The 27,022-nt window shown below is 41.8% G+C and overlaps 2 protein-coding genes across 2 annotated transcripts in view; one reads left to right on the top strand and one right to left on the bottom strand.

The window, feature by feature from the left end:
• Positions 1 to 321: 321 nt before the first annotated feature.
• Positions 322 to 7,260, bottom strand: LOC146688031 (Krueppel-like factor 9). Its single transcript, XM_085439337.1, has 2 exons — positions 6,427 to 7,260; positions 322 to 4,638 (listed from the first exon to the last, which is right to left on the bottom strand). Exons 1-2 carry the CDS (start codon positions 6,911 to 6,913, stop codon positions 4,394 to 4,396), a joined length of 732 nt encoding a protein of 243 aa, XP_085295463.1. The 5' UTR covers positions 6,914 to 7,260; the 3' UTR covers positions 322 to 4,393.
• A 2,540-nt stretch (positions 7,261 to 9,800) lies between these two features.
• apoltp (apolipoprotein lipid transfer particle homolog) overlaps positions 9,801 to 27,022 on the top strand; it is a 43,849-nt gene continuing 26,627 nt past the window's right edge. Inside the window, exons 1-34 of the mRNA XM_085440412.1 lie at positions 9,801 to 9,822; positions 10,133 to 10,183; positions 10,318 to 10,484; positions 10,585 to 10,655; positions 10,894 to 11,059; positions 11,170 to 11,307; positions 11,584 to 11,758; positions 12,209 to 12,351; positions 13,933 to 14,036; positions 15,681 to 15,846; positions 15,943 to 16,128; positions 16,238 to 16,390; positions 16,625 to 16,769; positions 17,466 to 17,624; positions 17,808 to 17,926; positions 18,014 to 18,211; positions 20,240 to 20,398; positions 20,495 to 20,679; positions 20,789 to 20,971; positions 21,285 to 21,376; positions 21,625 to 21,794; positions 21,900 to 22,053; positions 22,147 to 22,223; positions 22,318 to 22,498; positions 22,580 to 22,735; positions 23,414 to 23,547; positions 23,671 to 23,829; positions 23,977 to 24,160; positions 24,319 to 24,530; positions 24,754 to 24,942; positions 25,187 to 25,329; positions 25,416 to 25,575; positions 25,674 to 25,757; positions 26,876 to 27,013. Coding sequence (XP_085296538.1) covers positions 9,801 to 9,822; positions 10,133 to 10,183; positions 10,318 to 10,484; positions 10,585 to 10,655; positions 10,894 to 11,059; positions 11,170 to 11,307; positions 11,584 to 11,758; positions 12,209 to 12,351; positions 13,933 to 14,036; positions 15,681 to 15,846; positions 15,943 to 16,128; positions 16,238 to 16,390; positions 16,625 to 16,769; positions 17,466 to 17,624; positions 17,808 to 17,926; positions 18,014 to 18,211; positions 20,240 to 20,398; positions 20,495 to 20,679; positions 20,789 to 20,971; positions 21,285 to 21,376; positions 21,625 to 21,794; positions 21,900 to 22,053; positions 22,147 to 22,223; positions 22,318 to 22,498; positions 22,580 to 22,735; positions 23,414 to 23,547; positions 23,671 to 23,829; positions 23,977 to 24,160; positions 24,319 to 24,530; positions 24,754 to 24,942; positions 25,187 to 25,329; positions 25,416 to 25,575; positions 25,674 to 25,757; positions 26,876 to 27,013 — 4,923 coding nt within the window. The remainder of the gene's footprint in view (positions 9,823 to 10,132; positions 10,184 to 10,317; positions 10,485 to 10,584; positions 10,656 to 10,893; positions 11,060 to 11,169; positions 11,308 to 11,583; positions 11,759 to 12,208; positions 12,352 to 13,932; positions 14,037 to 15,680; positions 15,847 to 15,942; positions 16,129 to 16,237; positions 16,391 to 16,624; positions 16,770 to 17,465; positions 17,625 to 17,807; positions 17,927 to 18,013; positions 18,212 to 20,239; positions 20,399 to 20,494; positions 20,680 to 20,788; positions 20,972 to 21,284; positions 21,377 to 21,624; positions 21,795 to 21,899; positions 22,054 to 22,146; positions 22,224 to 22,317; positions 22,499 to 22,579; positions 22,736 to 23,413; positions 23,548 to 23,670; positions 23,830 to 23,976; positions 24,161 to 24,318; positions 24,531 to 24,753; positions 24,943 to 25,186; positions 25,330 to 25,415; positions 25,576 to 25,673; positions 25,758 to 26,875; positions 27,014 to 27,022) is intronic.

Below are 27,022 nucleotides of genomic sequence, written 5' to 3' on the forward strand. Positions count from 1 at the left end.
GGAAGCTGATTTAGATCTCAAATAATGGCAAACTACTGGTCATACAGAATAAGCGCTATATAATACAGCCAATGGGCTACTAATAATTCACACTAACTAATCCACCAGTGTGTGAATGTGAGTGAATGAATAGTGGAATTGTAAAGCGCTTTGAGGGTCTCGAAAAGCGCTATATAAATGCAATCCATTATTATTATTATTAATACTAATAATATGCAATAGCTAACAGTTATCACTTGTAGCATACAATACAGTATTGCTAAGTTATTTATATAATTTACACCGTCTTCATTAGACAGATGAAAAAAAAATGCACAAATAAAAGATGAACTTAATTTTTATTTCTTAAAAATAGCACAGGTCAAGCAAACATTGGAAACATTTAATATTAGTACTGTTCCATATCACAAAATGAGTTATGAAAAGAATAATTAAACCACACAAACCATATAAGTTTTTCGATATGTAATAAATTAATCAGCATAACATAAGAAACAAAACCATGCTTTGTACTTCTGTGTCGCACAGGAAATATTGAAACTCCAATGCCGAAAATTTAAGACACCTGAGAATATAAATATCAAAACAGCTTGCTGCAGCAATTATTTAGTTCCACGGTTCCTCCACATCTAAAGCTTTGATAAGAGGACTTTTTAAAAAATTACATTAATGTAAAAATTAGCATCAATTAAAAAAAAAAAAGAACATCCATTTCTGTACAATGTGCATATCTGAGATAGTGTGGTGACAAGAAAAAAAGAAAATGCCTTTTTGCCCCCAGCTCTTGGTGAGGCGGCGCAGCAAAAATTTAATCCGAAATGGACTCAACTCCAAGCCACATTCAGTGATGTGAGCAAACAGATTTTGGATTGAACATATTCAATCATCATTCTCAGTGAAATGACAGTCTGCAAATATTTTTACTTTGTATTTAATTGCCCCCTTTTTCAACTTCTGCTCCAGCGAGTAGTGAAGTTTAACCCTTTGTAGATCTGAGCTTTAATGACTATGGAGATTAAACTGCTACTGTCTATTCACAACAACAGGTCACTGAGGAAAAGAAGAAGCAGCTACACAGGTAGTAAAGGTGTTGCATATTGAGTCAGTAAGGACGAGGGTACGTAACAGGCCATCTGGCTGATAAAAACAACTCTTTTCTTAAAAATCCAAGGCTCGATGGTTTTATAGGAATTTCTGAAAGACTGGTTGGATGGATTTTACACAGACACTGCAGAAAAAAAAACAACTGTTTTGACTGTGAGGTATGTTCTTCTTGTGACAATATAGCTTGAGAGTCTATATCAGACGCGTTTGCTCCTCTGATAAACAGTCCACTCGTTCAAGGTCACTGCCAGCAGCAACCGAAAACTTTCAAAAGCTCGGCATTCACTTCAAAGAAAACAGCTCCAATTAAAATGAAATCGATGGGAAAACGAAGACGGCGTGACACGAATCAGCGAGACAATCGCGCCGATCTTAATGTGGAGGAAAGCGAAACAGATCTGGGGAAGCCAATCCCATCTAGACACATTACACAACAAAAGAGATGGCCTGGATGACTGAGAAAACACAAAAATAAGGAAAGGAAAAGGCAGGGTTTTTTTTGTTTTGTTTTTTTAAAAACCACTGGTTATCAACACAAAGTTCCACAGTGCCCACTTGGAGTAACAGTAACAGTGCAAGCCATTACACTATCCAGCAAAATATACCTGTGAGAAAAAAGTGCTTATTGCATAATGAGTTTCTGTTATGCGCCTGCAAGAGGGCACACATACCTATACAATGATCCAACTGTAAACATGGTGCAAAGTAGTTATGACATAGTTTAAGGCTTTCAAAGTTTCCTGAAGAAGTGTTCACTGAGTTAAAGGAATATGTCCATAAGCGGGACAAACAGTGGAAATATTAAAAAAAGAAATAACACATGCACACACACACTCTCTATTCAGACCTGGACACTACAAGTGGGTCATAAGTACATAAAATACATTACAGGTTTGACTGATTTGGTAAATGGTGGATCTAATATTTTGGATGGGTTCATTCCTGAAATCGAAACTGATCATTTCATATAGATTTAGGTGCCAGCGTCCCTAAATCTACCGAACAGGTTCCGATCAAATCCACATTTGTGTATCACTATTCAAATCAAACACAGGTGGAACTTTTATCATCAGGGATGCACTGATATACAAGCAAAAACTGTGACTGGCCGATGACCGATATAAGACTGAATCTACCGATAGTTATCTGTTGTGTCAAATTAACTGGGATCTACTTTGTTTCCAAGGCATAAAAGAGTTCATAAACAACAACAAAAACTAAACACAAGAGTAGAAAAAATACTGGGCTTGGATATCGGGGAAATTTTGTGTTTTTCCGACATTGGAACCGACCTGGAATTTCACAATCAGTGCATCCCCAAGTATTATTAATGGCTGCTTCAGTGACACGACTGCACAGCCCACATTTATAATGTGTAGATGAGGGGAAAAAAAAACGTTCCACTGATCTAATCTTCTCAGAATTTGTTTTTGGTTTCCACATAATCAGTTACAGTAAGATTTTGCCCCACCCCTCTCCCGATGCTACTCATAAGACTCTGATTTATCTGCTGTTAAAAGAAATAACTGGCACGTGTCTATATTTTGTCATCTTTCTCCCTCGATGAGGAAGTGAATGCTTTTACTTTGAAGGCAGCAGGCTTAAAAACAAAACGAAAAAAAAAATAAATTAAAAAAAATCAACTTGCATACAAAACATTTCTCATTTCTGTCAATACAGACAAAAAAAAAAAAAAAAAAAAAAAAAAAAAGGTAAATCTAAAATAAACCGCACACACCAACACTCACAGGCAATGCCATTCTATCAAGCATACGTACTGTATGTTACCCCTAATATAAGGACTACAATTCATCACGTGTATTATTCTGCTAGTAGCATTACCATTTTTTTTCTACATTAAAAGCTTAAAGCTTATATACATTTGCATCAGGTTTAGACATAATACTGCTGTGTATTATGTGTCAGCATTTCATTGATGATAACTGGTGGAGCCTTAATGATGGCGTGCAAACAACTCTTCTACATTGAAATTCGATCCACTTTCAGGCTAAAATGAATATTTGATCTACACTTGAATTGGATATATGTGAAAAAATATTGACTTCAACGGAGATGGTTACTGAAGCCGTATTAAAAAAACATGAAGGAATGTGTCACCGCTAGAACTTAATATCAGCAAAGCTACAAACAAACAAAGATTTTTAACAAGCGTCTATCCATCGCCTCACTATCTAACATCCCAATATTGTGCTACTCATGGTAAATAAAGGTTACTAACAAGGTAGAAATGAACCACAAGAAAACCAGAGGATTATTTGGCTGATGATGATGATGAATGTGCAGATTCGTACAGACAATAATATAAAGAAATCCCTGCAATCTGTGAAAGTGTTTCAGTTTGAGACGACGAGGTTACCTTCAGGGTTGGGTTTGATTTTAATCGACTGAAATCTGCTTCGCGATTCTCGTTCTTATCGAATCCTGAGATCAAAATTTTACGAAAGGCAGAAAAAAGAATTCCTGTGATAAACGTATGCTGCCATCAGGTGGATATCCACAACGAGGTATTCTTGATTTGATTTTTTGGTTTAAACGAAATACAATATTTGTGCTAGCTGTGTGTGTTTCACTTCTATGGCAGTTAAAACCTACTGATTTTTATTTCAGCAGGCTATGTTGCAAAACACCGTTTAGTACTTTTCCAAGGCATGCTGGGACTTTTGCAACTTTTATGTGATATACCTGGCATTAAATTCTTGGGATCTCATCCACAAAACTCTTTTGTGGTCTAATATCACTGCTACTGATGCAGGACAGTAAAAACTACATTCTCAGATCATCCTGCAGTAAGTCTACCTTCATGCCTCTAACTTTCCTTAACTGCAGTGATTACATTTCACTCTATCATTATTGGGTTTTCTGAGGCTTAGCCTAGTCTGCCATACTGTAAACATCACACACACACGCTCATGTAACTGCCGATGCAAATGGAAGCACAGTAGGTCCAAAGTCTTGCTTTCAGGAAACGACAAGTGGAACCAAAAGCCGCATTTCTTAACGAGTCCCCGGTTCTCTTAGGTTCGTAACAATTTTCAAACCCAACCCTGGTTGTTGTTGAGTGGGTGGACAGTGTTCATGTGACTCAACTGTGTGGACACAGAGACGCATCCAGCTCTGCGTGTGTATGTTTGTGTGTACGTGCACATTTGTTTTTAGTGCAACACAGCAATGCTAAGTCCTAACTAGTGGATCTGATTGTAGTCGGTTCACTTGAAACTAACATTGACCGTCTTGTGCTCCCGTCAGTGCACAGCAAACCCACGCCACCCTAATTGTGCACGTCCGGATCAGAAGCTGAGGACGCGCCCCTGTTGCGCCCCAACATGGATGGCTTGAAGTCGGGATGACGGCGGGCGTGCTTGATCAGGTGGTCGCTGCGCATGAAGCGCTTGTTGCACAGCGGGCACTGGAAGCGTTTTTCCCCTGTGTGGGTGCGAGTGTGGCGGGCGAGCTCATCGGAGCGGGCAAACTTCTTCACACAGTTAGGCCAGACGCACGGAAAGGGCCTCTCACCTGGACACGAAGGCAACAGAGAGCAGAGAGAAATCAGTCGCCAGGTTTGCAGAGAAAGCACACAAGACGGTGTTTCATGACTAAACAGACAAACACACGGGAACAGAAATGCTACTCCCTTCTCTCTGACGAGAATCGGTTTTACAATAAACAACTGCATACATAAAAGGAAATAAAAATGCACTATTTTCACTGATCTTTGATCTATGATTGGTTAAGGTGCAAATTTCTGCAACTAACAGCCTAACTATGAAATAAAACGTCAGAAAAAGTGAACAGTTCCTGCTGCCAAAAATGCCCCACGGCCTCGGGTCATTAAACCTCCACATTATTCAATAATGTATAAAAAACAAATGTTTATATGTGAAAAGGTAAAACCATGAAGTATGGATTGAAAATGTCAAAGTAAAAGCTGACAAAATTTTAACTCATGGACTGTTTTGGATTAATTCACTTTCGTGTCATTTCAGTTCGCACGTGTGCTTTATTTTGCCTCTAATACATCACATCAAACTGATTCTTCATATCTTTTGTGTAGTCCTCAGATATAAGTCGCTGTTGAAGCCCACATTATTCTGTGCTTTCAAATGAACTAGGAAGGGAAAAACAGGTTTTGTATGCTTACAGTTTGTGTTATTGCACAATGAAGGAATCTGTTAATCTGATTACTTAAATCAGATCGATTTAAACACAGTGACACAAATGTAACACCTGCATTACCACTTTTCACGTATATTTAGATACGTGAAAAAAAGATATAGGATCTAGATGGCTAAGATTAGCCTTCCTGGGCTACTACTAGGCTTAATCTCCGGCAGGCAACACGAGTCAAACCCAGGATAAGCGAGTGGGATGCTCGGTGCCATTTGCAAGATCACAAAGCCTGGCCACGTTGTTGCTGCAGAACTCTGTGGGCGTTCCCACAACACCGTCTTTGAGCCGTTTCCTGCCCTTAATCCATTTGCGCCTGCTCAGTGACACTGGACACGCCAAATCCAATGATTTGCGAGAAAAAATCACACTTAAAGTCACTAATAAAGTTACGCTATCGTTCTGACGGATGAACTATTCACAACCAATCTGCCTTTATTACATAATTAAAACACATGGGTGAGGTGTATGGTGACGTGTAATTACGTATTCACTCAGAAAACACCCCAAATGCGTTGAAAAACCTATATATGGCAAAGGGGTGGCGCATCCAGAACTGGATATCAATACATTTGATCAATAATTTACACATCGCGGAGGATTGATTTCAACTTGTCAGCATACGTGAGGGTGAGAGTGTGATGCCCAGAGAAAAACTACACAGCGCCAAGCACTTGCTGAGGCCTTTTACGTTGTCCCACTATCATTTTCAGCGCTTTCAACTTTAAGGTTTCGTCTTACGTTCATTTCATATGCAAATCCAGCCGAGAGGAAGACTTTCGTCACAGGTTTTAACGTCCAGCCCAGTTCTTTTGTTGGTTTACTTCTTTGTCAGACTCCGAGGGGAGCGTTTCCCCCTTTGTTTGGCTAAATTACTTTAACAAGTTCTAAAAAGAAAAAAAAATCATAAAGAAGCAGCCAGCAGGCACGCTTACAGTAGTTAGTGAAAGGCACAGCACTCCCACCCCTCATATAGGTCTGATTAAACGATAAAACCGTCTGCTTACATGGCACCGAGGAAAGCAGAAGTTGGGGGTACAAAGTTGAGCTATGCCAAGGGTCTAGCTAAGGCTGTGTAAATACATGACATGTGAACTGCTGACATGACCGATGTGTTGTGGTCGTTCCCCTCCATACCTGTGTGCGTCCGGATGTGTGCCTTCAGATGGGAAGATTTCCCATAAACTCTGTCGCATCCGTTAAAAGTGCACCGGTGTCGCTTCACCCCTCCTCCTGCTCCCCCGGCCCGCTGCTGGTGCTGCTGTCCGGGGACCGGGGTGGCGGTGGGGGTCATGGTAGGGGTGGTCGGGTCGGACAACGTGGTGTAACCGCTCTCCCCACCACACGAGGAGTTGCTGTTCTCCGAATAGGCCGACATGGGGCGGAACTTGCCGTGTAGGTCGGTGAGGATACCGGCCACCGCCACCACGTTAGCTCCCTCCAGCCTCAGCGTGTCCCGCACTTCCCTGTCCTCACTCGACCCTTCGGGCTCCCCGGGGAGCAGGCCCACCGAGGCAGGCTGGTTGGCGGGGGCGACCGGGGTGGGTCTGTGTAGAACAGGACCGCTAGATATCGATACCAGACACTCGGCAGCGAAATAATCAGACGACGCAATCAGCGACATCGTTATCTACTTTGCTTTGTTGTATTTAGCTAAAAAAAACAAAAAAACAAACAAGAGTTAAAAAACAATCGACCAGGAGGGGCTAACGGTAACGTTCGTCTGATCCCGACCTCGTTTTCATCAAACTGGACGAACAAACCGCTTCCAGCAGAGCCTTGTTACCGCCATACAGCGTCTCAGCAGCTTGAGAATCACTGGATAAAACAAAGAAACGGCACGTTTACATGCAATAACACACTAAGACCGTGTTAATTCTCCCGGTCCAACATGCGTGCCCCTCACTGTCTGACGGTTCATTGTGTCTGAGCCTCCCAGAAGCCGGTCAAACCTACGCCCCCTGGTCCCGGACTGACGATGCGTTCGGGCTCATCGGTGAACGCCTTTTGGTGGCGTACACTGGTACAAATGTCTACAAAGCTCTGGATAATTCTCTGATTTTGTTGTTACAGATACCCACATCCGTGTCATTTAACAGATATGGCAAACTCACCCATGTACTGAAGATAAAAACTGACATAATTTGAAGATATCATCGTGTAGGTACACCTGTGAACGTGTCATTTTTTTAAACGCTAAATCATACTTATGGCTATAAAGGTAACAAGCTAAATAGTTGTGCAAAGTCATGCCTGAAATTTGCGGCAAAAGGCGGTTAATGTCTATATTTTTTTACAGGAAGTTGTAAAATACGATTTTTCAGAGTCTTGAATGCCGCGCGGACCAGAATCTCGCAGTGACTGACGTCGCAGCACGGGCGTGGACCGCGGGGTTGGGTGCATCGTGGAAAGTAGGTGGCACTGGAAGCCTGCCTGTTAAACGATGGGGGAAGGAGATGGGGATGAAAGGCGTGTTGTATAATTTAGTTTGAGCTCAGTCTGAGAATAAGGAACGTGGCCGAGTGGTGGGGGGGAAATAATTCTGTAAAAACGCCATCATAGCTGCCAGAGCCTCTACTTCCCCACCTGCTTGTTATCCATACCACACAAACACTAGATGTCCCTATTTTCATGCGTTAACTACTCTCAGCTGTGTTTCTTTGTCTTCTGAAAAGTTTGTAGATCAGCTTTTCAGTTCACTAACAAGTGTTTAGTGTATAAGTATAAGGAAATTATTCTTCTGAAAGTCCTTTTGCCTAGGTTAGCACTCCTGTCTGATATATATGTGTCAGAAATGTGTGTGGCTAAAGGGGGGCATGGGATGGCACCACTCCCATCTAAAGTTTGATTACTCCTCCCACTAGTAGCTACGCGAGCTGTGCAAAAGTCTTCCGCCACCCCTCATTTCTTTTTATTTTGCTTCAAGTGAGCCAGACTTTCTTCTCTTGAGCAGTAGTTCTCCAGGATGCCTGAAGGTCATTCAGAGTTATTCTTTGGACAGTGGCTGCTTTTCACTCATGTTCAGTCCAGTCCTTGTACCTTTCCATTTTTAGAGGAATGTTTTTTGTTTGTTTAAAGCTACTTAACACTGACCTATGAATCATCCAAGCACGGAAAAGGCAACGAACACAAGGGATGAACCCGTGTTCTGTGTACACATAACAGGCAACTTAGCAAAGAACCAGTTTTAAATTGTATCTTTTGACACTTTGTTAGTAGCAGCCTATCACAAAAACATAATTTGTTACCATTCCATTAGTTAGATCTATAAAAAATGCCAAAGATAACAGAAAATAGTATTTTTGCACTAACAAGGTGATTCCCAAAGAGCTATTAGCTAAAAGCTTGCCCTATCTCAGGATGCATAGTGTGTTCAGGCCTAAAAACCTACAGTAGATGAACAATATCTGAAAGCATGTCCTTCAAAAATAGCAAAGTCCAGCAAAGGCCTGATGCAGGAAATGAGAGATGCAACTACTCCTTCAGTTGATCCATCTACTGTTCATTGAAGCTTCATCAGAAATGGTCTCACTGGAAGGGTGGCTGTCAAGAAGCCATTCTGAAGGACTGGAAACAAGGAAAAAATGCTGAGATATGCCAGATCACAAAATAACTAGACTGAAAATCAGTGACAACGTGTCTGATGGAGTGTTGAATCCAAATTTGAAAATGTCAGTTCGAATTATCATCAATATGTACAGAGGAGGTCAGGCGAGAGTTACAACAGTGAGTGTCTATAGTCATCTGCAAAACATGGTGGAGGCTGTGTCATGGTTTTGAGTTGCATTTCGGTCAGTGATGCTGAGATGTGGAGATCTTGCTAAACTTGATGGACTTATAGAATGGAATTAACACAGGAAAGTACCATCAGGTATACAATCTGGAATCTGTTTGAGCACGACAATGATCCCAAAAACACTGCCAATACAGTAAAGCATACCTGGGTAGAAAAACACACAATGGCGCACTATCAGTCATGGATTGGCCTCCGCAGAGCCCGGACCTCAACATTATTGAAGCAATGTGGGATCACATTAACAGAGAACAGAACAAAAAGCAGCCAACATCCAAAGAAGAGGCCTGGAGGACTATTCCTTAAGATTACTTAAAGAAATTACAGGAAAGCTGTGTTGAAAAATAAAGATGGTCACACCAAATATTGACTTTCAGGCTTGTTAGAGGCTTTCAAAAAATGCCATACAGAGCTTTGAACCACACCCTACCAATTTTAAGTGGTTTGGTATTTATATTTCTTACTTAGTTACCTGTGTGCCGCCCCATTTTAAAAATCCTGCAAACACCCCAGTCTCCAACTCAGTATCCGTGCAGCTGCCAGCTTTGCAAAGAAATTCTCTCTTTACGTGGTTCATGTCTTATGTTTGTCCAAGTCAACAAGGGTGTAAGAAAACTTGATGTTTTGTGAGGCCCGGTGTTCTGTCAAGTGATTGGCTCAGTGAATGTTTGTAGCTTCAGTCTTGGAAGGTATTTCCTGATTGGTTGCTGTGAGCAGTATGGGTCACAGAGGAAGCCCATGTACAAGCCTGGTCATTCAGTGGCTGTGAACAGTGCTTGGTTTTCATCTCACTCATATGTGGAGGATCGGAGGCAGCCAGACCTGTAGTGGGTTGCTATGGCAGTATTGTTGTTACTCTTCAATGGTGTACTTATTTTTCTCCTGCTACATGGTAAGTTTTATGGTTTGCTTTGTTATATTAGTTCTTGAAGAGTGAATTCATTTTCCAGTCAAAACAGGGTTTGGCTGTAGTAGATGTTATGTATAGAAGTTTGACAAGGGCTGTAATGTTCTGTCGATATGCCTGAGATGTTTTTTTTTCCTTTTCAGTAGGTGATTGCCTACAGGGGAAACCAAATCTCTGTGATTTAAGTTGTTCTGGTAAGATCTTTGTTACTTAGTCTAATGGATCTCAGATTTATGGATGCATGCACACTGACAAGGAGGGTTTTTTCCCTCAAAATTTCCTTTTCAATTTTTTAATTGTGTTTTATTTGCTAAATTATTTTCACTAGGATTTCCTACCTCTGAATTACTCTATCAGAAAGGGGTGAGATACACTTACAGGTATAGCACGACAATTACCAGCACCCTTCACGGCTCCACTGGTGGCAGGAATGGTCTGGCTTTGGACTGTCTGGTTGATATTGACGTGGTCTCCAAGTGTCACCTAATGATGCAGGTCAGCTTTAATAAAATAGTTTTTGCAAAAAACAACAATAAAAATGCATTATTAAATAACAAAAAATCTGATATTTAATGTGCATGTTTGATCTCTACAGATAAGGAATCCACAGATAAAACGGCTTTCCCCTCAAAAGGAGCACTCTGTGCAGCATTTAAAAAGTCTGAGGTAAAGCCAATGTATAGATTTAATACAGTCCGGTGTGTTTTCACAGATGATGGCGAGTGAATGAGTGCAGAATTCCTTCTCTTCTGTTTCCTTTTGCATGTGTGTGTATGCCATTCTGTCCGCTCATTTTGGAATGCTGCAGATGTTTTTCCTGTGAATCTGATTCCCCGTTCAGATGCTCCACTTGTCTGTGTTCCCTGGTCTTGTGGGGGCCTCATCTGGTGTTTTTGTTTCCCAGGGAGTCACTGGAGAGAACACGCCTCAAGTTCTCCCTCCAGAGGGGGAAGGTCACGGCCCTCTGTCTGCAGGAGGGGGAGCAGGTGTGGGCTCTGAACATTAAAAGGGCTCTACTGAGCATGTTCCAGACGTCCCCCATGGCTTCCAAACTGACATTAGAAAATGAGGTGGGTTAGTGGAAACCGAATTTGTTTCCATTCATTTCCTAAATATGCATGTATATGAAGAAATTCTTCCCAGGCGTATTTAACTTTCGTTCACTCTTTCTTTTCCTCAGACGGATGTGTACGGCACCTGCATCAGCAGGTACGAGAGGCGAGGACTCATACTGCTGAAGACCAGGGATCTAAAACAGTGCCATCAGTCCAGGCTGGCAAACTTCTGGCCTCATTCAGTTGCTCTGAGTGAAGACACAGTAAGATTAGGGATCTTTCTCAACAGTGTTTGGAAATGTTGATATGTCATTAATTAGTGACTGACAAAGTTGGGAATAAACATGCACATGGTGGTTATTTTATGGTGTAATTCCTGTAATTTGGAATGAATACTTCTAAGGAAAAGGCAGAAAAAGGAGTGATGGTGCTAGTCCTCTGCACAGCTGAATTAGAACATATATTAAAGTGTGCATTTGAGTCATATTCTAATGATAATGAGTTTGTTTCTTCTTTGTCTTTTTGTTCTTTTTTGCTAGTCAATGCATTTGGAGCTACAGTGTGCTCAGCGCCATGGCTCTGTAATGGAAGAGGTTAACTGTACTGAGGCTGTATCCATGATGACATGGTCCAGGACTACAGGGATGGTGAAAACCCAAACAGTGTCTAAGCTACTCTTGCTCAGAGCCCAGCCAGGAAGTCCTCTAGGAGCAGGTCAGAAGACTCTGCAGTCACCTTAATCGAATCTAATCCCACTCACCACCCTATGTCCCAAACATGTCACCTGTGTGAGTTAATGAGGGTTTGATAATGGCATTCATAGGAATGGGTCAGCACTGACTGCTATACCAAGCATCTCTCTGATTTCATGAAATCTTGGGGTTCCGTTACTCCACCCATGGCTGTTTGTTTACTGTTTTATAATACACTAACCCCATGTTTGCCTCAAAATGCTGTGAACTGTGGGTCTTTCCCTCACATGAAGTCTGCAGAAGCACAAAAAGTTTGGTAAACTGGGCTCAAAATGTCTGCTAAAGAACTCTCTTGCACTTGACAATTTAACAGCGTGAGCGCATCCATGGTCTTAGCCAGTGCGCATCTCTGTGGCATTGGCTCTTACCCTTTCAGAGACCTTGATTCGTGTTCTCCTCATTGTCCCTGCAGATTCCTTAGGCACTCGTGTGCCAGCTGACCTTCAGTTTGAGGATGAAGGAGCTGCAAGGCTGGGAAAAACTAGACCAGCAACACCACAGGAAGTTGGTCAGACTGTCAGGATGTTATGCAGCCTCACCTCAGACCCACAACTGGTAGGCCATAAATGCAGCAGGTCACAATCTTTTAATTATATCAATTATACTGCAGCCCTCTTCAGCAGTGACTGTGAATAGCTTACATTGACTGCACCATGTCAGATCATTGAAGGTGTGTTTGTATATGTAATTCATGGCTGGACATCCACTGAAGGTTTTGGTGCAATAGCTCAGAGAGTGATTACTATGAATATCCTTTCTAAAGGTTAGTCTTGCTCAGCCTGGCAACTTGTTTACATGGGAGGTTTATAAAGACTTTCCCCAGACCAGCGGTTGGCAACCTGCGGCTCCGGAGCCGCATGCGGCTCTTTAGTCCTTTAAGTGCGGCTCCGCATGGTTTGGGAAAATAAATTAGAAGTATTTAGCTGAAGTGCATTTTATTTATGTTAGTTTGGAATATTTGTGATATTGAAATATAAAAATAAAAATATATTCTATTCTATTCTATTTTTTCATCGCTCAAAATAAGCGTCACACTCGCGGAAGCCGGTATACCCGCCGAAACGCCGTGCATTTATCGAGACTTTCCACTCCAGGTAGGTCAATTATGGATCTTCGGATCAACATTATGTCAGCAGCTATTCTCCACCGTGAACTATGTTAAAAACAAACACCGCTCACACCTCACAGATGGCAGTTTACAGTCCTGCGTAAAGATGAAGGTGACTTCATACAGCCCCGATTTGCAGACGCTGTGCACAGAGGTTCAGGAGCAGAAGTCCCACTGTAAACATACCACAGCAGACCCGACGATGTCTCCATGAACATGCTTTTCAGCGTCTCTTTATTGACCACTTTTAACACACGGTTTCTGTACGCATACAGCCCGACACATACCAACACAACAGCATAGATGGTACAGACGTTAAGGCGACAAGGCGTGATTGCGGGTACCGCTTAGGTGCGTCCGCCTCCCCTGCAGCGGCGCTGCAGACCACGCCCCGCCACACACATTAACCAGGTAAAATACATATTTAGGCAGAATTTTGCAAATATCTGTTTTTAATTTTTTAGCAGCATAGTGCTTTTTTTCCAATTATTTTTTAAAAGCCAGGTCAAGGCTCCAAAAGCCCAAAGGTGATGTAAGGGTGGCGGCTCACAACAGTTTTTGTTTGCTACATGGATCATTTTAGTTCAGCTGGGTGTCTTTCCTTTTGTTATATTTCTTTAAGAGTTCAAAATGTGTTAATTACATAAATAAAATGTAATTTTCTCTTTCGCACTTCATGGATTTCATAAGCAACAAACCATAGTTGTTCACACAAAGCATAAAGGTAAAAAACAATATATACAGTGTTATCTTGATTTTAGATGTCAAAAAGTATTTGCGGCTCCCAGTGTTTTCCTTTGCGTGGAAACCGGGTCCAAATGGCTCATTGGGTGTTAAAGGTTGCTGACCCCTGCCCCAGACTCATTAAAATGATAAACTTATAGTGTGAAGATCAAGTGATTGGTTCACAGTTCTATAAGGGTTCATTTTTCTACTTTAACACTTTTGAAAAGCTGATACTTGACATTCACTATATGTTAGCAGCAACTTTAGTCCATATTATATATGTTTGGTTTTTCTGCTCCAAGGTATCACAAGAGTTTATTCAACTGGTGTTCCAGCTGAAAGATCTGACTATCTCTCAGCTCAAGACACTTTGGCAAGAAGCTTCTTTCAAGTGCCGCAATGACTGGTCAGTATATCCCAGAAGTTTTATAAATGAGTATCTTTTGGTTGCTCCTTGAGTTCCCTGTCAATCTACCGCCAGTAAAAAATTCTGTAAACATATGAGTATACAGAATCTATAGGCCAGGAACAACACTTTTGATACTGAAAGCTTTATGGTTCCTCTTTTCAGTCCATTTGTGGACTGAGTTCTTTTGTTCTCAGAGACTAGATCAGCAGACCACTAGCCCATGGGAGTCCAGATTGTCTCCACCATGACTATTGCACGTGTCAGTTAATAAAACATATTTCCCTTAACTGCTAGTTGGAGTAAAGCTAAAATAACAGCCAACTTAATTAGACAATATTCTGTGACTGAAATGACCCAGCGGGCCCAAGGACAGGGTCACCTCCTTGTCTATTAAACATATCAAATCTGGCCTTATCACAGTGGATTAATGATTTATTACTCACAAGAGTAACAGAAAGCAATTAGCAAGGAATTGCCAGTAAGGTGCGGCAAGAACAGATAGTGTGCAGTGTGGTTTAGTGCATGACTTCATGGCAATATAATATTATTACAATACTTTACTCAAGATATAATAATTTTGCAATTTTTTGTCATTTTCTGATATGCTGAGTATTGTAATAACATATGTGTGATTTATCACCTTTTTATGCAAATTATGTCCTCAAAGGTCAACTGTGTCCATGTCTGTTTTATATCTAATGAGATCAAATTCAGTTTGTTTGTTTTTACTGCAAAATGAGATGGTTACTAAAACCTTTCATAATTGTTGCTATAAGACACAATCAGTCTAATATCAATCTGTGTACTTTAAGGTTAACGGCCTTCCTGTTCCACAGGAATATAACCAGAAAACAATCCCCTGGCACCCAGCTGTGCTCATTTACAGTCTCATTCAGACTCATGGCAACATGCTGACAATCTGTCTGCATTTAGAAATCAGACAACAATTACAATCACTCTCAGACAACCACTCTGAGAGTGATTGCAGTAACTCCAAGTCCGACTGCAACTATTTGCAGAAAGGTTGCCTCCTATCAGGCGACCTGTGCAATAGCTTTGTAATAAAAAGTGATTCTGAGTGTGCAACACCAACAAGCTCTGGGCAACCATTTACTCACCACCCCGGAATAGGGAACACATTGAGTAGGCAACCACCGATTTTAAATGCAATGAGGTTGCTGCCCTATTTTAATCAGGGCACTCGGCATTAGCTTGCTCTGAATTAGGAGGTAGCTTTGTCAAGCTAAGTGTTCCCAGTGCTGGATGCTTTGTTTTTGTTTTTTTGGCTGAACAGTTTACTAACTAACATAATCTCAGGATGGCATTGCATGAAATAAGCCATCTTGTTCATAGAATTCTCTGAGTATTTCAAATTATTTGATAAAATATTGATCTTTAGTGTCCCTGTACTGATACAATATCACCACAAAAAATATCACAATACTATGCTGTATTGATTTTTTTTGTCACACTCCTAATTTGTGAAATGTGAAATTTGGAACTTTGTGAGGAAGAATAATAAAAATGATGACCTAAAATATTTTGGTGCCCAGTGAAATGTCCAGTTAGTTATAGCTTAAGTTAAAATAATCAGGTATATATGAGCAGTTTGATACTGATGTTGATTAATTGTTTGGACAGGCAGCCGCTGTTGGATGCACTGCCGGCATGTGGATCTGAAAACTGCATCATATTACTGACTGACCTGATGAGGAACAAAGAGGTGGAAGAAGAGCAGGCTCTCTCTCTCCTTACCACAATAGCCCTCGTCCCTCATCCTTCGTCAAAGATCATCTCCTCCATCAATGTAGGAACCTTCTGATGACACTCATGATGACCTAAGTCTCTCATCAAAACTCACATGAAATAGGTTAGTTACCCAGATGTCTGCTCTTTGTGTTAGGCTTTAACAGAGCTCCCAGAGCTGCGGTCCAAGACTCTGTTGGCTGGATCATCTCTAGTCTATCAGTTGTGCCGGAGGTCTCAAAACTCCTGCACTGAGCTTTCTCAGGTACAGACCTTTATGCAGATCCTTGAGAAAACCCTTCAGGAGGGCTGTGAAGGAGAAGAACCCACTCAGGTGCAAGAGGTAATGCAGTGACCTAGAACTTCATCTCACTCTCCATTTAATGCACAATGAATTGTGAGAGGATTTACATAAACAATGCCCAATTTGCATTTATTATGTTGCCCACCAGGTTCTTTATGCTTTAAAATCAGTGGGAAACACTGGTGTGTCTGCTTCTGCCTTCATTCCCCTGCTAAGCCGTTGCATGCTGAGCTCCTCAGCAGCCCTGCAGCTTAGGCTTGCTGCAATCCATGCCTTCAGACGCTTTCCCTGCTCAGCTGATGTGAGTTAATTCAGAGTTAATATTTAAGCCAGCAGTTGAATAAAATTGTGCTAAAAGATCATAAGAAACCACCCTTGGTGTTCTTTATGCTCACCATATTCTTAGACAAGCCTTCATGAGCTGTATGGTTAAGTGAGGCGATAATCAATTCCCTGTGAGCTGAGGTGGAGATGACAAGGTGAGGAGCTGAATAGGAGCCGAACGTCAGTACTGACAGAGATTTCCTTCCCTCAGAGGTCTGTGCTGTTGCAGCTGTACAGCTCTTCCCAGGAGGATACTGAGGTCAGAATCGCCGCATACCAGCAGCTCATGCGTTGCTCTGACCTGGATGTGTTTGAAGTGGTGAAGACGACCCTGAGGAGTGAGACTTCCAGTCAAGGTGGGGTTTGTGGAAGAGATGGCCGTAACAGCTTCTGCTATCAGAAATGTTTAATGGTGGAAAACAGGAAAATAGTGAAGTGCTGGACAAACAGCAGAATATTTGGTGGTCACTAAATCTCAGAATATTTCTTAGATATTCTCAGAATATAAATATTAGATCATATTTATCAATTTCCATATATCACATTAATACTGTATTCTTGAAAAAAGCTGTTTCATGTGGGAACCAAAGAATGAAGTTTTCAGCAGTGTGATCTACTCCCATCCCGAAGCAGTAAAGTCTGGGTCTGACCATTAAATGAAGATGCAGGTTAAAGAACTGTGAAGCATCTGTTTCTGAAACCAGAGACTCCGATGCACTTATCTTCCTGCTGAGCTGGACAAGTGGCGAGGGTCACAACTTCTCTTAGAGACAGTTTTCACAGTTCTGTGAAGAAACTGTTACATATAAAAAATAATTTTTTGAACATTCTGTCAAAAAACAAAACAAAGTCATTTAGATATAACCCCAAACTCTTGAGTGATGGCACAGATTGAATTCCTTTCTGTGTATCTTAGAGGCGCATGTTTGATTTATGTTTATTTGCTAGGATTTGTTAAGGAATGTAAGGGAATCCAATAATGTTTCAGACTTTTACTCGGCTTGTCTGTGACCTGGCATGTCTTGAGCTCTTCCCTTATTCTATTTCTCTAGTGGGCTCATTCGTGTGGAGTCACCTGACTAATGTCCTGAGGAGCGAGGACCCCGCAAAGCAAGCCCTCATTGAGTCGCTGCCCGACGACATTATCAGCAGAGATTTTGAAGCCGAGTTTTTAAAATATTCCTCCTATTCAGACTATACTGTCTCATCAGGTATTTCAATTTTAAAACTGTAACTCATTTTCATATATCTGCACGATACACTTCAGATTTGGAAGCAAATAAAATGAGGTGCTGAGCAGTGTCACTATACCAGGAGGGTGATAATGCATTTAAAGGTGCACAAATATATGTCTTCTTATATTACTTTATTTTCTTCTTTTGTATTTGTTTTAGCCGTCGGAATCAAGAATGTGGAAACATCTTTAATTTTCTCCCCAAAATCATTTCTACCAAGATCTGCTTCTGCCAACTTGACCGTGTATTTTCATGGCAGAGCCCACAACCTTCTAGAGGTGAGTTTAATGCACATCTTATCTTTTACACTTTACGGTCTTGAAAAGTGATATTTCGAACGACTATATTTTGTTCCCTGACTTTAGGTGGATCTTCATGTTGAAAATGCTGAACCATTTTTAAAGAGCATCTTTGGGCAGCAGCAGACAGAGAGAGAAAACGCAGCTCAAAGTGGAAAGCACGAGGCCAGGAGCACAGGGAGAAAGACGGACGATGGGCGTAGAGGAGAAAAAGAGACGTGTTTATCGAGCACGGACAGCTACCTGAACCAGGCCCGAGAAATGGTGAGGTCAAACTGTTAGTTTAGAGGTGTAAGTCATAACGTATGATCTGAGCTTGCTCAGGAAGATTTTTGTCTGAAATCCAAAGATACTCTGTTTATAAAAGCAGACCAATCAACTGTCAAACTCATCCCCTGACCCTTAATCAGTGGCAGGTCTACAGGACACTCTTCATACTCCCCGTACCTCTTTCCAGCTTTCAGTCTGTGTGTTTGCACTTGAAACGTTGTTGGTTGGTCCAACTAAAACATAAAACTTAGCACTAAAAACAAGGAAATTTGTGTTTGGTCGATTATTTCTTTGTTGTACTGATGCTTCTTAGCAATAAATCTTATATCATTGGAAAGCCTGTTTATCTGGCCTTAAATGGCGCCACATTCATAGGAAAACTTACAATTATGGGTTGAGCAACAGAGTCGAGTATGTAAACAGCTTATTCTGCTACTGGCTCTTGTTTATAGTGTTGGATGATTGAAGTATGAAGAAACAAGATATACTAGCAATTTAACAATTTATTCATTTAACAAACACGGGCCTCAGCAGCGTGTGGCCACACACTGCTGTGGTATGGCATCCATCAGCATTTGTCACAGGGCAGCCAGTACATGTCACAGATACAGATACACCACATCCAAGTGCTGTATCCCATAAGTGTTGATGTTGAGCTCAGGACTGCAGACAGGCCATTCCATCCTCTCCACTCCAAAATTCTGCAGGTAGTCTCTGATAAACCAGCTCTGTGATGGGAAGCTTTGTCATCTTGCAGGATAAAGTTCAGTCCCAAACGCTGCACTTACTGGATTGAAAGAGAGCTGTCTGTCTCTAAACCCAGACAGCTTGAGGTTGCCCTATGGCACGGAGCTCTTTGTTCCAAATGTGGCACTAGTTAAGGGGAAATAAACAGGCTCTCCAACAGTATGAGATTTAGCATTAGTACAACAAAGAAATAATCAGCCAAACGCAGATGTCCGTAGTTTTTGTGCTAAACTTAAATATAGAGTCCAATGTAAAAGCTATCAATCATTCTGTAGTCTCCAGAAAAAGTGGAAATAATGAAGTGGTAATTTTAAATGAAATAAGGTGTATTCAGTAAATAAAAAAACAAAACAAAATGCTGGATGGATGGATGGATGGATGGATGGATGGATGGATGGATGGATGGATGGATTGATGATGGATGATGGATGGATGGATGATGGATGGATGGATGGATGGATGGATTGATGATGGATGGATGGATGGATGGATGGATGGATGGATGGATTGATGATGGATGGATGGATTGATGATGGATGATGGATGGATGGATGGATGAATTGATGATGGATGGATGGATGGATGGATGGATGGATGGATGGATGAATGGATGGATGGATGGATTGATGATGGATGGATGGATGGATGGATGGATGGATGGATGGATGGATGGATGGATGGATGATGGATGGATGGATGGATGGATGGATGGATGGATTGATGATGGATGATGGATGGATGGATGGATGGATGGATGGATGGATGGATGGATGGATGATGGATGGATTGATGATGGATGAATGGATGGATGGGTGGATGGATGGATGGATGGATGGATTGATGATGGATGATGGATGATGGATGGATGGATTGATGATGGATGGATGGATGATGGATGATGGATGGATGGATGGATGGATGGATGGATGGATGGATGGATTGATGACGGATGGATGGATGGATGGATGGATTGATGACGGATGGATGGATGGATGGATGGATGGATTGATGACGGATGGATGGATGGATGGATTGATGACGGATGGATGGATGGATGGATGGATTGATGATGGATGGATTGATGACGGATGGATGGATGGATGGATGGATGGATGGATGGATGGATGGATGGATGGATGGATTGATGATGGATGGATGGATGAATACAAAATATGAATATAAAAATTGTAGTATGAGAAAGTAATCACATTCACTGCCGGTGAGTCAGTAGCTCATATCTTTGTTACTTTATGGAGTTTTGGGGTGTTTTTGCAGTTGTCTGGAAGAAAGAAAATGGATGCGAACATGCCCAACTGCTGGGTCGGTGTGAAGGTGTTTGGGAATGAGCTCAGCATGTTCACATGTGAAGATCTCTACAATCAAATCAACCAGGTGTCGCTGAGCATGGCTGGACTGGCTGTCAGACTGCTCAAGGTGGGACCCCTGTTGTCATGTGTTATTACAGTCTGTTATCGCCGACTCTTTACCTCCCGTTATCGCCCTGATTGTCTCTTCCACTCTAACCTTCAGGGTCACGAGGTGCAGCTGAACCACAGATCCATGTTGATGACAGAGGAGCTGGCTTTGCCATCTCTGTCTGGTTTACCCATCAAACTGGGCGTCAACATGACCTCTCTTCTTTCACTGCATCTGAAAGGCAGAGTCAATTACAGGGATTATTCCCATTTCTCCCTGAATGGATACATCAAACCCAAGTACTTAAACGTTACCAAATGTCACATGGGCTCATCTTTCTTCACGGTCTGTTTTTTTTGGTTGTTTGTTTTTTAGTGTGTCAGGTGAAACTTGTCTGTTTGTTCTCAGTGCCTATGTGAGTCTCGCGGCCAGGATGGGGGTTGACGGAGCTCTGGGTCAGGCTGCGGTGGAGTGGGTGGCTGAGCTGAGGAGCTCCACGAATCTGGACGGCAGCATCCAGCTGCAGGAGGGGCAAGATTTCAGGGTCACGCTTAATACACCCGAGGACTTAATGGACATCTTCTCTCTCAGGTACACATTAAAAAATTTCCCCTAATAAATCCCCTGTTTTAATGAACGTGTGTGTTTTTGTGTGTATTTACTTAATCAAAATCCTTGTTAAGCATTAGGAGACAGTTTAGAGAGGGTTGAAGTGTATCGTGTGTATGATGCACTGTAAAATCTGTCAGAATTACAGGATGGACTCAGGATTCCAGCTGATTAATGGCATTACCGTAAAAATTATTTAAAAAACATGAAATACAACTAAAAATTTGTTATAGTTGCTTTGTTAAAATTTAAAGACGGGATTGAGAATGAGTGATGATCTTTTTTTTGTTCTTAGCTCGAGAGTGTTTCAGCTCAGCGGAGACCACAGAGAGGAGATAAAGGGGCCAAAGAGTCGAGTACAGAAGACCACCTGCACACCGAAAACCTGTGAGTTCTACAAAAGCGGTGCACTTTTATACGTGTGTGTGTGTTTGTGCGTGTGTGTGTAGTTTAATTAAGGAAGTGCACTTCACTCTCCTTTGTTCACAAAATCACAATCATATATTATATGTTTATAAAATTAATCTAAAGTTGTCTGATTCAGTTCATTAACTGCCTTTCTCTGATTATTGTACGTTATAATATTTAGTAAGTAATAGTTATAGTATTATAAGTACATGTCTGGTTCCCTGCAGGGTCCAAGATGGTGGGTTGGCAGCTGTGCTCCAACACCTCTTACCCATCCCTCGCCACAGGTGTTGCTTTCCTCCCCTCTGGACCAGTGCACCTCTCCTTCAGACTGCTGAAGCTGGACAGAGGCCTCCATTACTATCTGCTTGAGGCTGCTTATTCAGTACATCATCAGGTGCCAGACAGCATTAAGATATGCATGTGAAGCCCTTCCACTGAGTTTATTTTATCTGAATAAAGCTGATTTTGTTATTTAGTCTCACAGTGGTTTGTGTTTCAGAGAGGGACCTGGCTTCCCAGGGAGGCCTCCATCCACCTCCTGCTAGCCACTCCTCAGTCCTCCATCCCAAGAGACATGTCTCTGGATCTGGCCTTCAGCCCTCGCAGACTGCTGCTGAAGATCATTCATCCTCTGAAAAGCATCCATATACATGGTCGGCCAGACGAACAAGCTAAGACCACACCCGGTGTTTGGATACATTTATGAAAATGTGTTTTGTCCTGTTTTTTTTGTGTTTTTGTTGCAGGTCAACTTGAGCAAGAGAGGAACACTAAGTCAGCAAAGCTGGAGCTCATGATTGATGGTGTTCATCATTACATCATGGTAAATATTGTTCTCAAGTTTTCAAAAATACATTCGATCAGTTTTATCTTAAATAATTTCCCAGTTCTAAAAACATGTATATCATCCACTGCAGGGTTTGATGGACACCCAGACCTTCCTGTCGGAGCAGAGGACTCGCTACCACCTTGAAGCCAAGATGGCCCCCGATCGGCATCCCATGATCCTCTCTGCTAATATAACTCGTGGGCTGGGGGGCAAAACAAGCTTTTCTGCCACTGTGAAAAATGTCTTCAGAGAGCCTGCATCACTGTTGGGTACTTTTATAGTTGTCTCTAAAATCTCTGCTACAATAGACAGTAGACAGCAGAAAACATGCAAGTGATATGTGCTTTTAGTGGCCCTGGAACGCAGGCGGGATGGCAGCAGCAAGCAGTACTCTGTGGAGGCGGAGCTCCTCCTACCTGGTGTAGTCGGCAGCAAGACGCTCGGGGTGATGGAGCAGAGGGGCTCACTGTGGAGCTCTGTGCTCAGGCTCAAGTATGGTTTGGGAGGTGAGGTTTCGTTTGCAGATGGTACAGGACACTTCAAACTGTTTATACCCCAAAACACACAGTCTTTTAAAAACAGGAATATCTACTTTCATCAAAAGTTAACAAATATCGCAGATACGCCGCTTTTTAAAGCTTTGTTTTTATACTGTTTAGATTGATTTGTAATGTGTTTGGTAGCGTTCATGTGCCTGACGTTTTTTCTGCAAACACAATAGCCCAAACAGTTTTGAATGAATTGTGATCAAACTTTGTAGGTGTGCAGAGTGGAGTCATATTAACAATCCATTCAAATTTGGCTAACATCCACCCAAGCCTTCGACGTCAACTCAATGACTTATTGGTCAAAAATTGACAAAAAGCTTCTAACTTACAAACTATGATTCTTACAAGAGTAAGAAAATACCATATAAAGATTTAAAACGTCATGTCACACTTTTTCTCTGTATCTATGAAGCGCCTTGAGGCGACTTTTGTTGTGATTTGGCGCTATATAAATAAAATTGAATTGAATTGAATTGAATTTGACCTTTGACCTCTCCATCAAGGTCAATAGATTGATCTCAAGGTCAAAATGATAATAATGCTATATAGAGCTATTTAAAAGCAGGAAGTAGTTCTTATCAATACAATATGTCTGACAGGTCATCACTTTCCTATTTTATTTGGGCTTCCCTGCAGTTGATGCTCGCCACCTCCATCAGGAGTGCTACACATCTCAGAGAGTGAGGAGCGAGAGGGATGCAAACCTCACATACATCATGAGAGCCGATCATGAATTCTACTGCACCAGCACCGCTCCTATTAACCATAAGGTACCCGCAGACACATTTAATTTGAAGCCGCTCTGCTTCATGTATTACAAACAGCATAAGCTGGCGGCGCAAGTTATCTCCGGGTGATTGAAAGCATTCCGGTTGTTTGTGCGTCCTTCTCAGATCCACCTCAGGCATGAGGAAAGCTTGAGCCATGTTAAATCATCTTTGGATATTAGCTACGGCAAACACTGGGATGAGATAAACAACAAACACACGCTTCTCCTGAGCCAGTCTTTCAAAAACCAGTCCACAGAGAATCACACCCACTACACTCTGGAGGTAACCCGACCTGAATTCAGAGCTTCCCGTTCTCTCTGTTAGCCCGGGGGAGGCTTTTTATCCCAGATGACTTCCAAAGCAGCAGATTAATATTTTCTGTGGTCAGAATTAATACGGCTACCTTCCCTTTCCTTAATCTTATTCCAGTTCAATCTCCAGGCACCGGAGAAAAACATGAACTACAGGACTCAGCTGCTACACTCTCACCTGACACAGCAAGGCTCTGAGAGAAGCACTCATTTAAAAATCAATTACAACAATCTGATGCCGCTGGTGGCTGGATTACACTGGAAAAACCCTCCTAAAGATGCCCTGCACAAGATATGGGAGGGTAAAAACAACTCACAGCCATCTTACATTACAGCATGCTTAAGGTCCACTTTCTCTTTTCATATTCCTACGTTATATTTCTTTGATATACTAAATTATTTTTTAAAGTTTGCAGGAAGTTGACTATCAGGATTACTTATTTTTCTTATTATCGTTTAGGATCGTTTAATATGGACACACCATGGCTGTACATTTACACTGCACATAAGTTAAACCAGCTGCAGAGCCAAACGCTGCAGCTGACCTCTGAGCTGACAGCCAGCAAGTGGCTGACCATCCGTAACCTGGTCCTGGAGGGTTTTTACAAGGACAGGGGGAGAGAGAAGGAGGCCCGATTGGAGCTCTACACGTCAGCAATCACCTACATCCAAGTAAGGAGAGAATAAAGTGCTCTGCCTGAATATCACCATTTAGTTATTAATCAAATAAAAATAGATTTTTGAATTTGTGGGTTAAAAAAAGTGTTCAAGGCGACGCTTAAATAAAATCACTTCCACACTGGAGTGAAGTAATTATAAAGATAAAAAAAAATATTGTGTGTTTATGAAAACTCCACCTTTAAAAACACACGCCTCTTCCTCTGCCCTGCCTCAGGCGTGGGGCTGGGGTTTGCTGGGGAAGCGGAGTGTGAAGGCCTCGTGCTCCTTGAGCTCGCTGTGGACTCCTCCCCTCCAAGGAGACATTTCTCTGGAGGCCTCTAAATTCAGCCACACCCTGCACATGGCCTCCACCTATGGCAAGCAAAATGTAACCCTCGCTGCTGCCCTGACCGCTGCTGATAAGGTGGGTGGTGACGCTGGGCTGCTTTTGTGGTTTGGGCGTGTTAAATGTGTGTTTAATTATAGAATGAAGCCATCATATTGTGTTGATTGTAAAAGTCTGAGATCACAACAAGCATGAGAGATAACCCGTAACCACCAACTGTATTTAAAAGGCCAAAATCGCACATTTTGATAGCGTAGGGCCTGAAAAGGTTAAAGGTTGTGCTGTAGTAACAAATCTGCCCTTTCATTTGGATGTGATGAAGAATTTGAAAAAGAGGCAAGGGATTCTGAAGATGACCTACACAAATCCAAAGAGTCTACCCACTGAAGTGGAGCTCGAGGGAGTAGTAGAGGAGCTGAAGAACGACAAAAGGATGTATAAGAAAACTGCCATGCTCCAGCTCAGGTCTGTGCCGTAACTTACAGATTACAGATATTTTGAGAAATGACCGCAAGAACATTGCTGACTTTAATAGTCTCCTTCTTGCACAGACAGCCCTTCCAGACCTTTCCTCCAACTCTCCTCCTCCGGGAGACTTTCACCGTCGACCTCCTCAATGGCCTCTACGTCCTAGAGTCCAAAGCTGGTTTCAGTGACAACAGAGAGGTCGTCCACACTCTGACCCTGGGCTACCGACCACCGAGCCCTTTTGTAAGTGCTGTGTAAGCTAATAATTCACCTGGGCATTTGAAAGAGTGAAGTGGGCTGTAAACAGTGATCCTCATCTTTAAATGTGATCTCATATGTAGGTTTGTTCTGCACTCATCCACCCTTTCAGCGCCGACGCTATTCCATCAGATTCGGAAATCTGTGTGACCGTAACCAGCAACCAGGTAACCTGCCAACCTTTAAAGGAAAAAAACAAGATCTAACATAGAGGGTAATCAGCTGAACCCCAAGAGAAGGCCCATTGTCTGTGACTCCAATGGGTCCATCACTGCAAGCGCTCCACACTTTAGCATAATTGGTAAATCAAGATCTGAAATGATGAGTGAAAGATTATGTGACATTTTAATTTTTCTGTCATGTGACTGTAACTGGCAATGTGAAATTTTTGCAAACACTTGATTAAGATAACTTTAGAAAGAGAACAAGAGAGCATATTACTCCCATAGTAGCCTCTCTTCATTGGCTCCCTCTTAAATCCAGAAATTGGCTTAAAATCCTCTCCTCACATAAAAGGTCTCAAATAATCAGGCCCATCTTAAAGACCTCATAGTACCACGTAACCTCAACAGAGCACTTTGTTCTCAGACTGTTGGCTGACTTGTTGTTCATAGGATATTTTAAAAGTATCCTAGCCCCTTTAGGCGCCTCTTCTATAGAGCCAGCTCTCAGTTTGGATTCGTGACACAGACGCTGTCTCTGCTTTTAAGATTAGGCTTAAAAGGTTCCTTTTTGATCTGCCTCTGAATCCTTGATTTGTTGTGCTGCAGTCTGAGACTATTGAGCATTTCTTTTTTCACTCACTATGTTTTTAAATCCCTCTTTACGTTTAATTATTAGTTACTATTAATCTCTGGGTCTCTTCAATGATGTATGTGTTGTTCTCGCTCTCTCAGCACTCTTTTTCCCCCCTCACCCTCAGCTGCCCCTCCCTGAGGTTTCTTACTGTTAAAAGGGAGTTTTTCCTTCCCACTCTCTCCCCATATGCTTGGTCATAAGGAGTCATCTTATTGTTGGGGTTTTCTTTCTAATACTGTAGTGTTTACCTCACAATATAAAACACCTTGAGGTAACTGTTATTGTGATTTGGCGCTGTATGAATAAACTGAACTGAACTGATTGTATTTGGTATTTTTTAACTTTATCCAGTATCTTTTGAAACACAAGTGCCTGAAATATATAAGTTTGGCAATTGTGCCAAGAATAGTGTAGATGGATAATAGTGGAACATACTGGCAACATTGACGTATTAGATGTTGTTTCGGTTTTGTGCACTCTTCTTCAGAACCAGAGAAATATACAAGGGAGGTTACGAGTTGGAAGCAAGGAGAGACTGACTTTCTCAGGGCAGCTTCAGCTGAACCCTACGCATTCAACTCACCAAGCAATAAAAGTTAAAGGCAACTTTTTCCATCAGCTCCAGGTAAGCGGG

The sequence above is a fragment of the Copadichromis virginalis genome, linkage group LG18, assembly GCF_057382275.1.
Source record: "Copadichromis virginalis isolate Kocher_CV1m ecotype Utaka linkage group LG18, C_Virginalis_male_GT1.1, whole genome shotgun sequence".
NCBI lineage: Eukaryota > Metazoa > Chordata > Actinopteri > Cichliformes > Cichlidae > Copadichromis > Copadichromis virginalis.

Bases quoted from the DNA above. Each gene is read 5' to 3' on its own strand.
- LOC146688031 (XM_085439337.1), bottom strand. From the start codon at position 6,913: ATGTCGCTGATTGCGTCGTCTGATTATTTCGCTGCCGAGTGTCTGGTA. The intron at 4,639-6,426 runs GTATGGAGGGGA...CTTCGTGTCCAG, and splicing joins ACACATCCGGACGCACACAG to GTGAGAGGCCCTTTCCGTGC.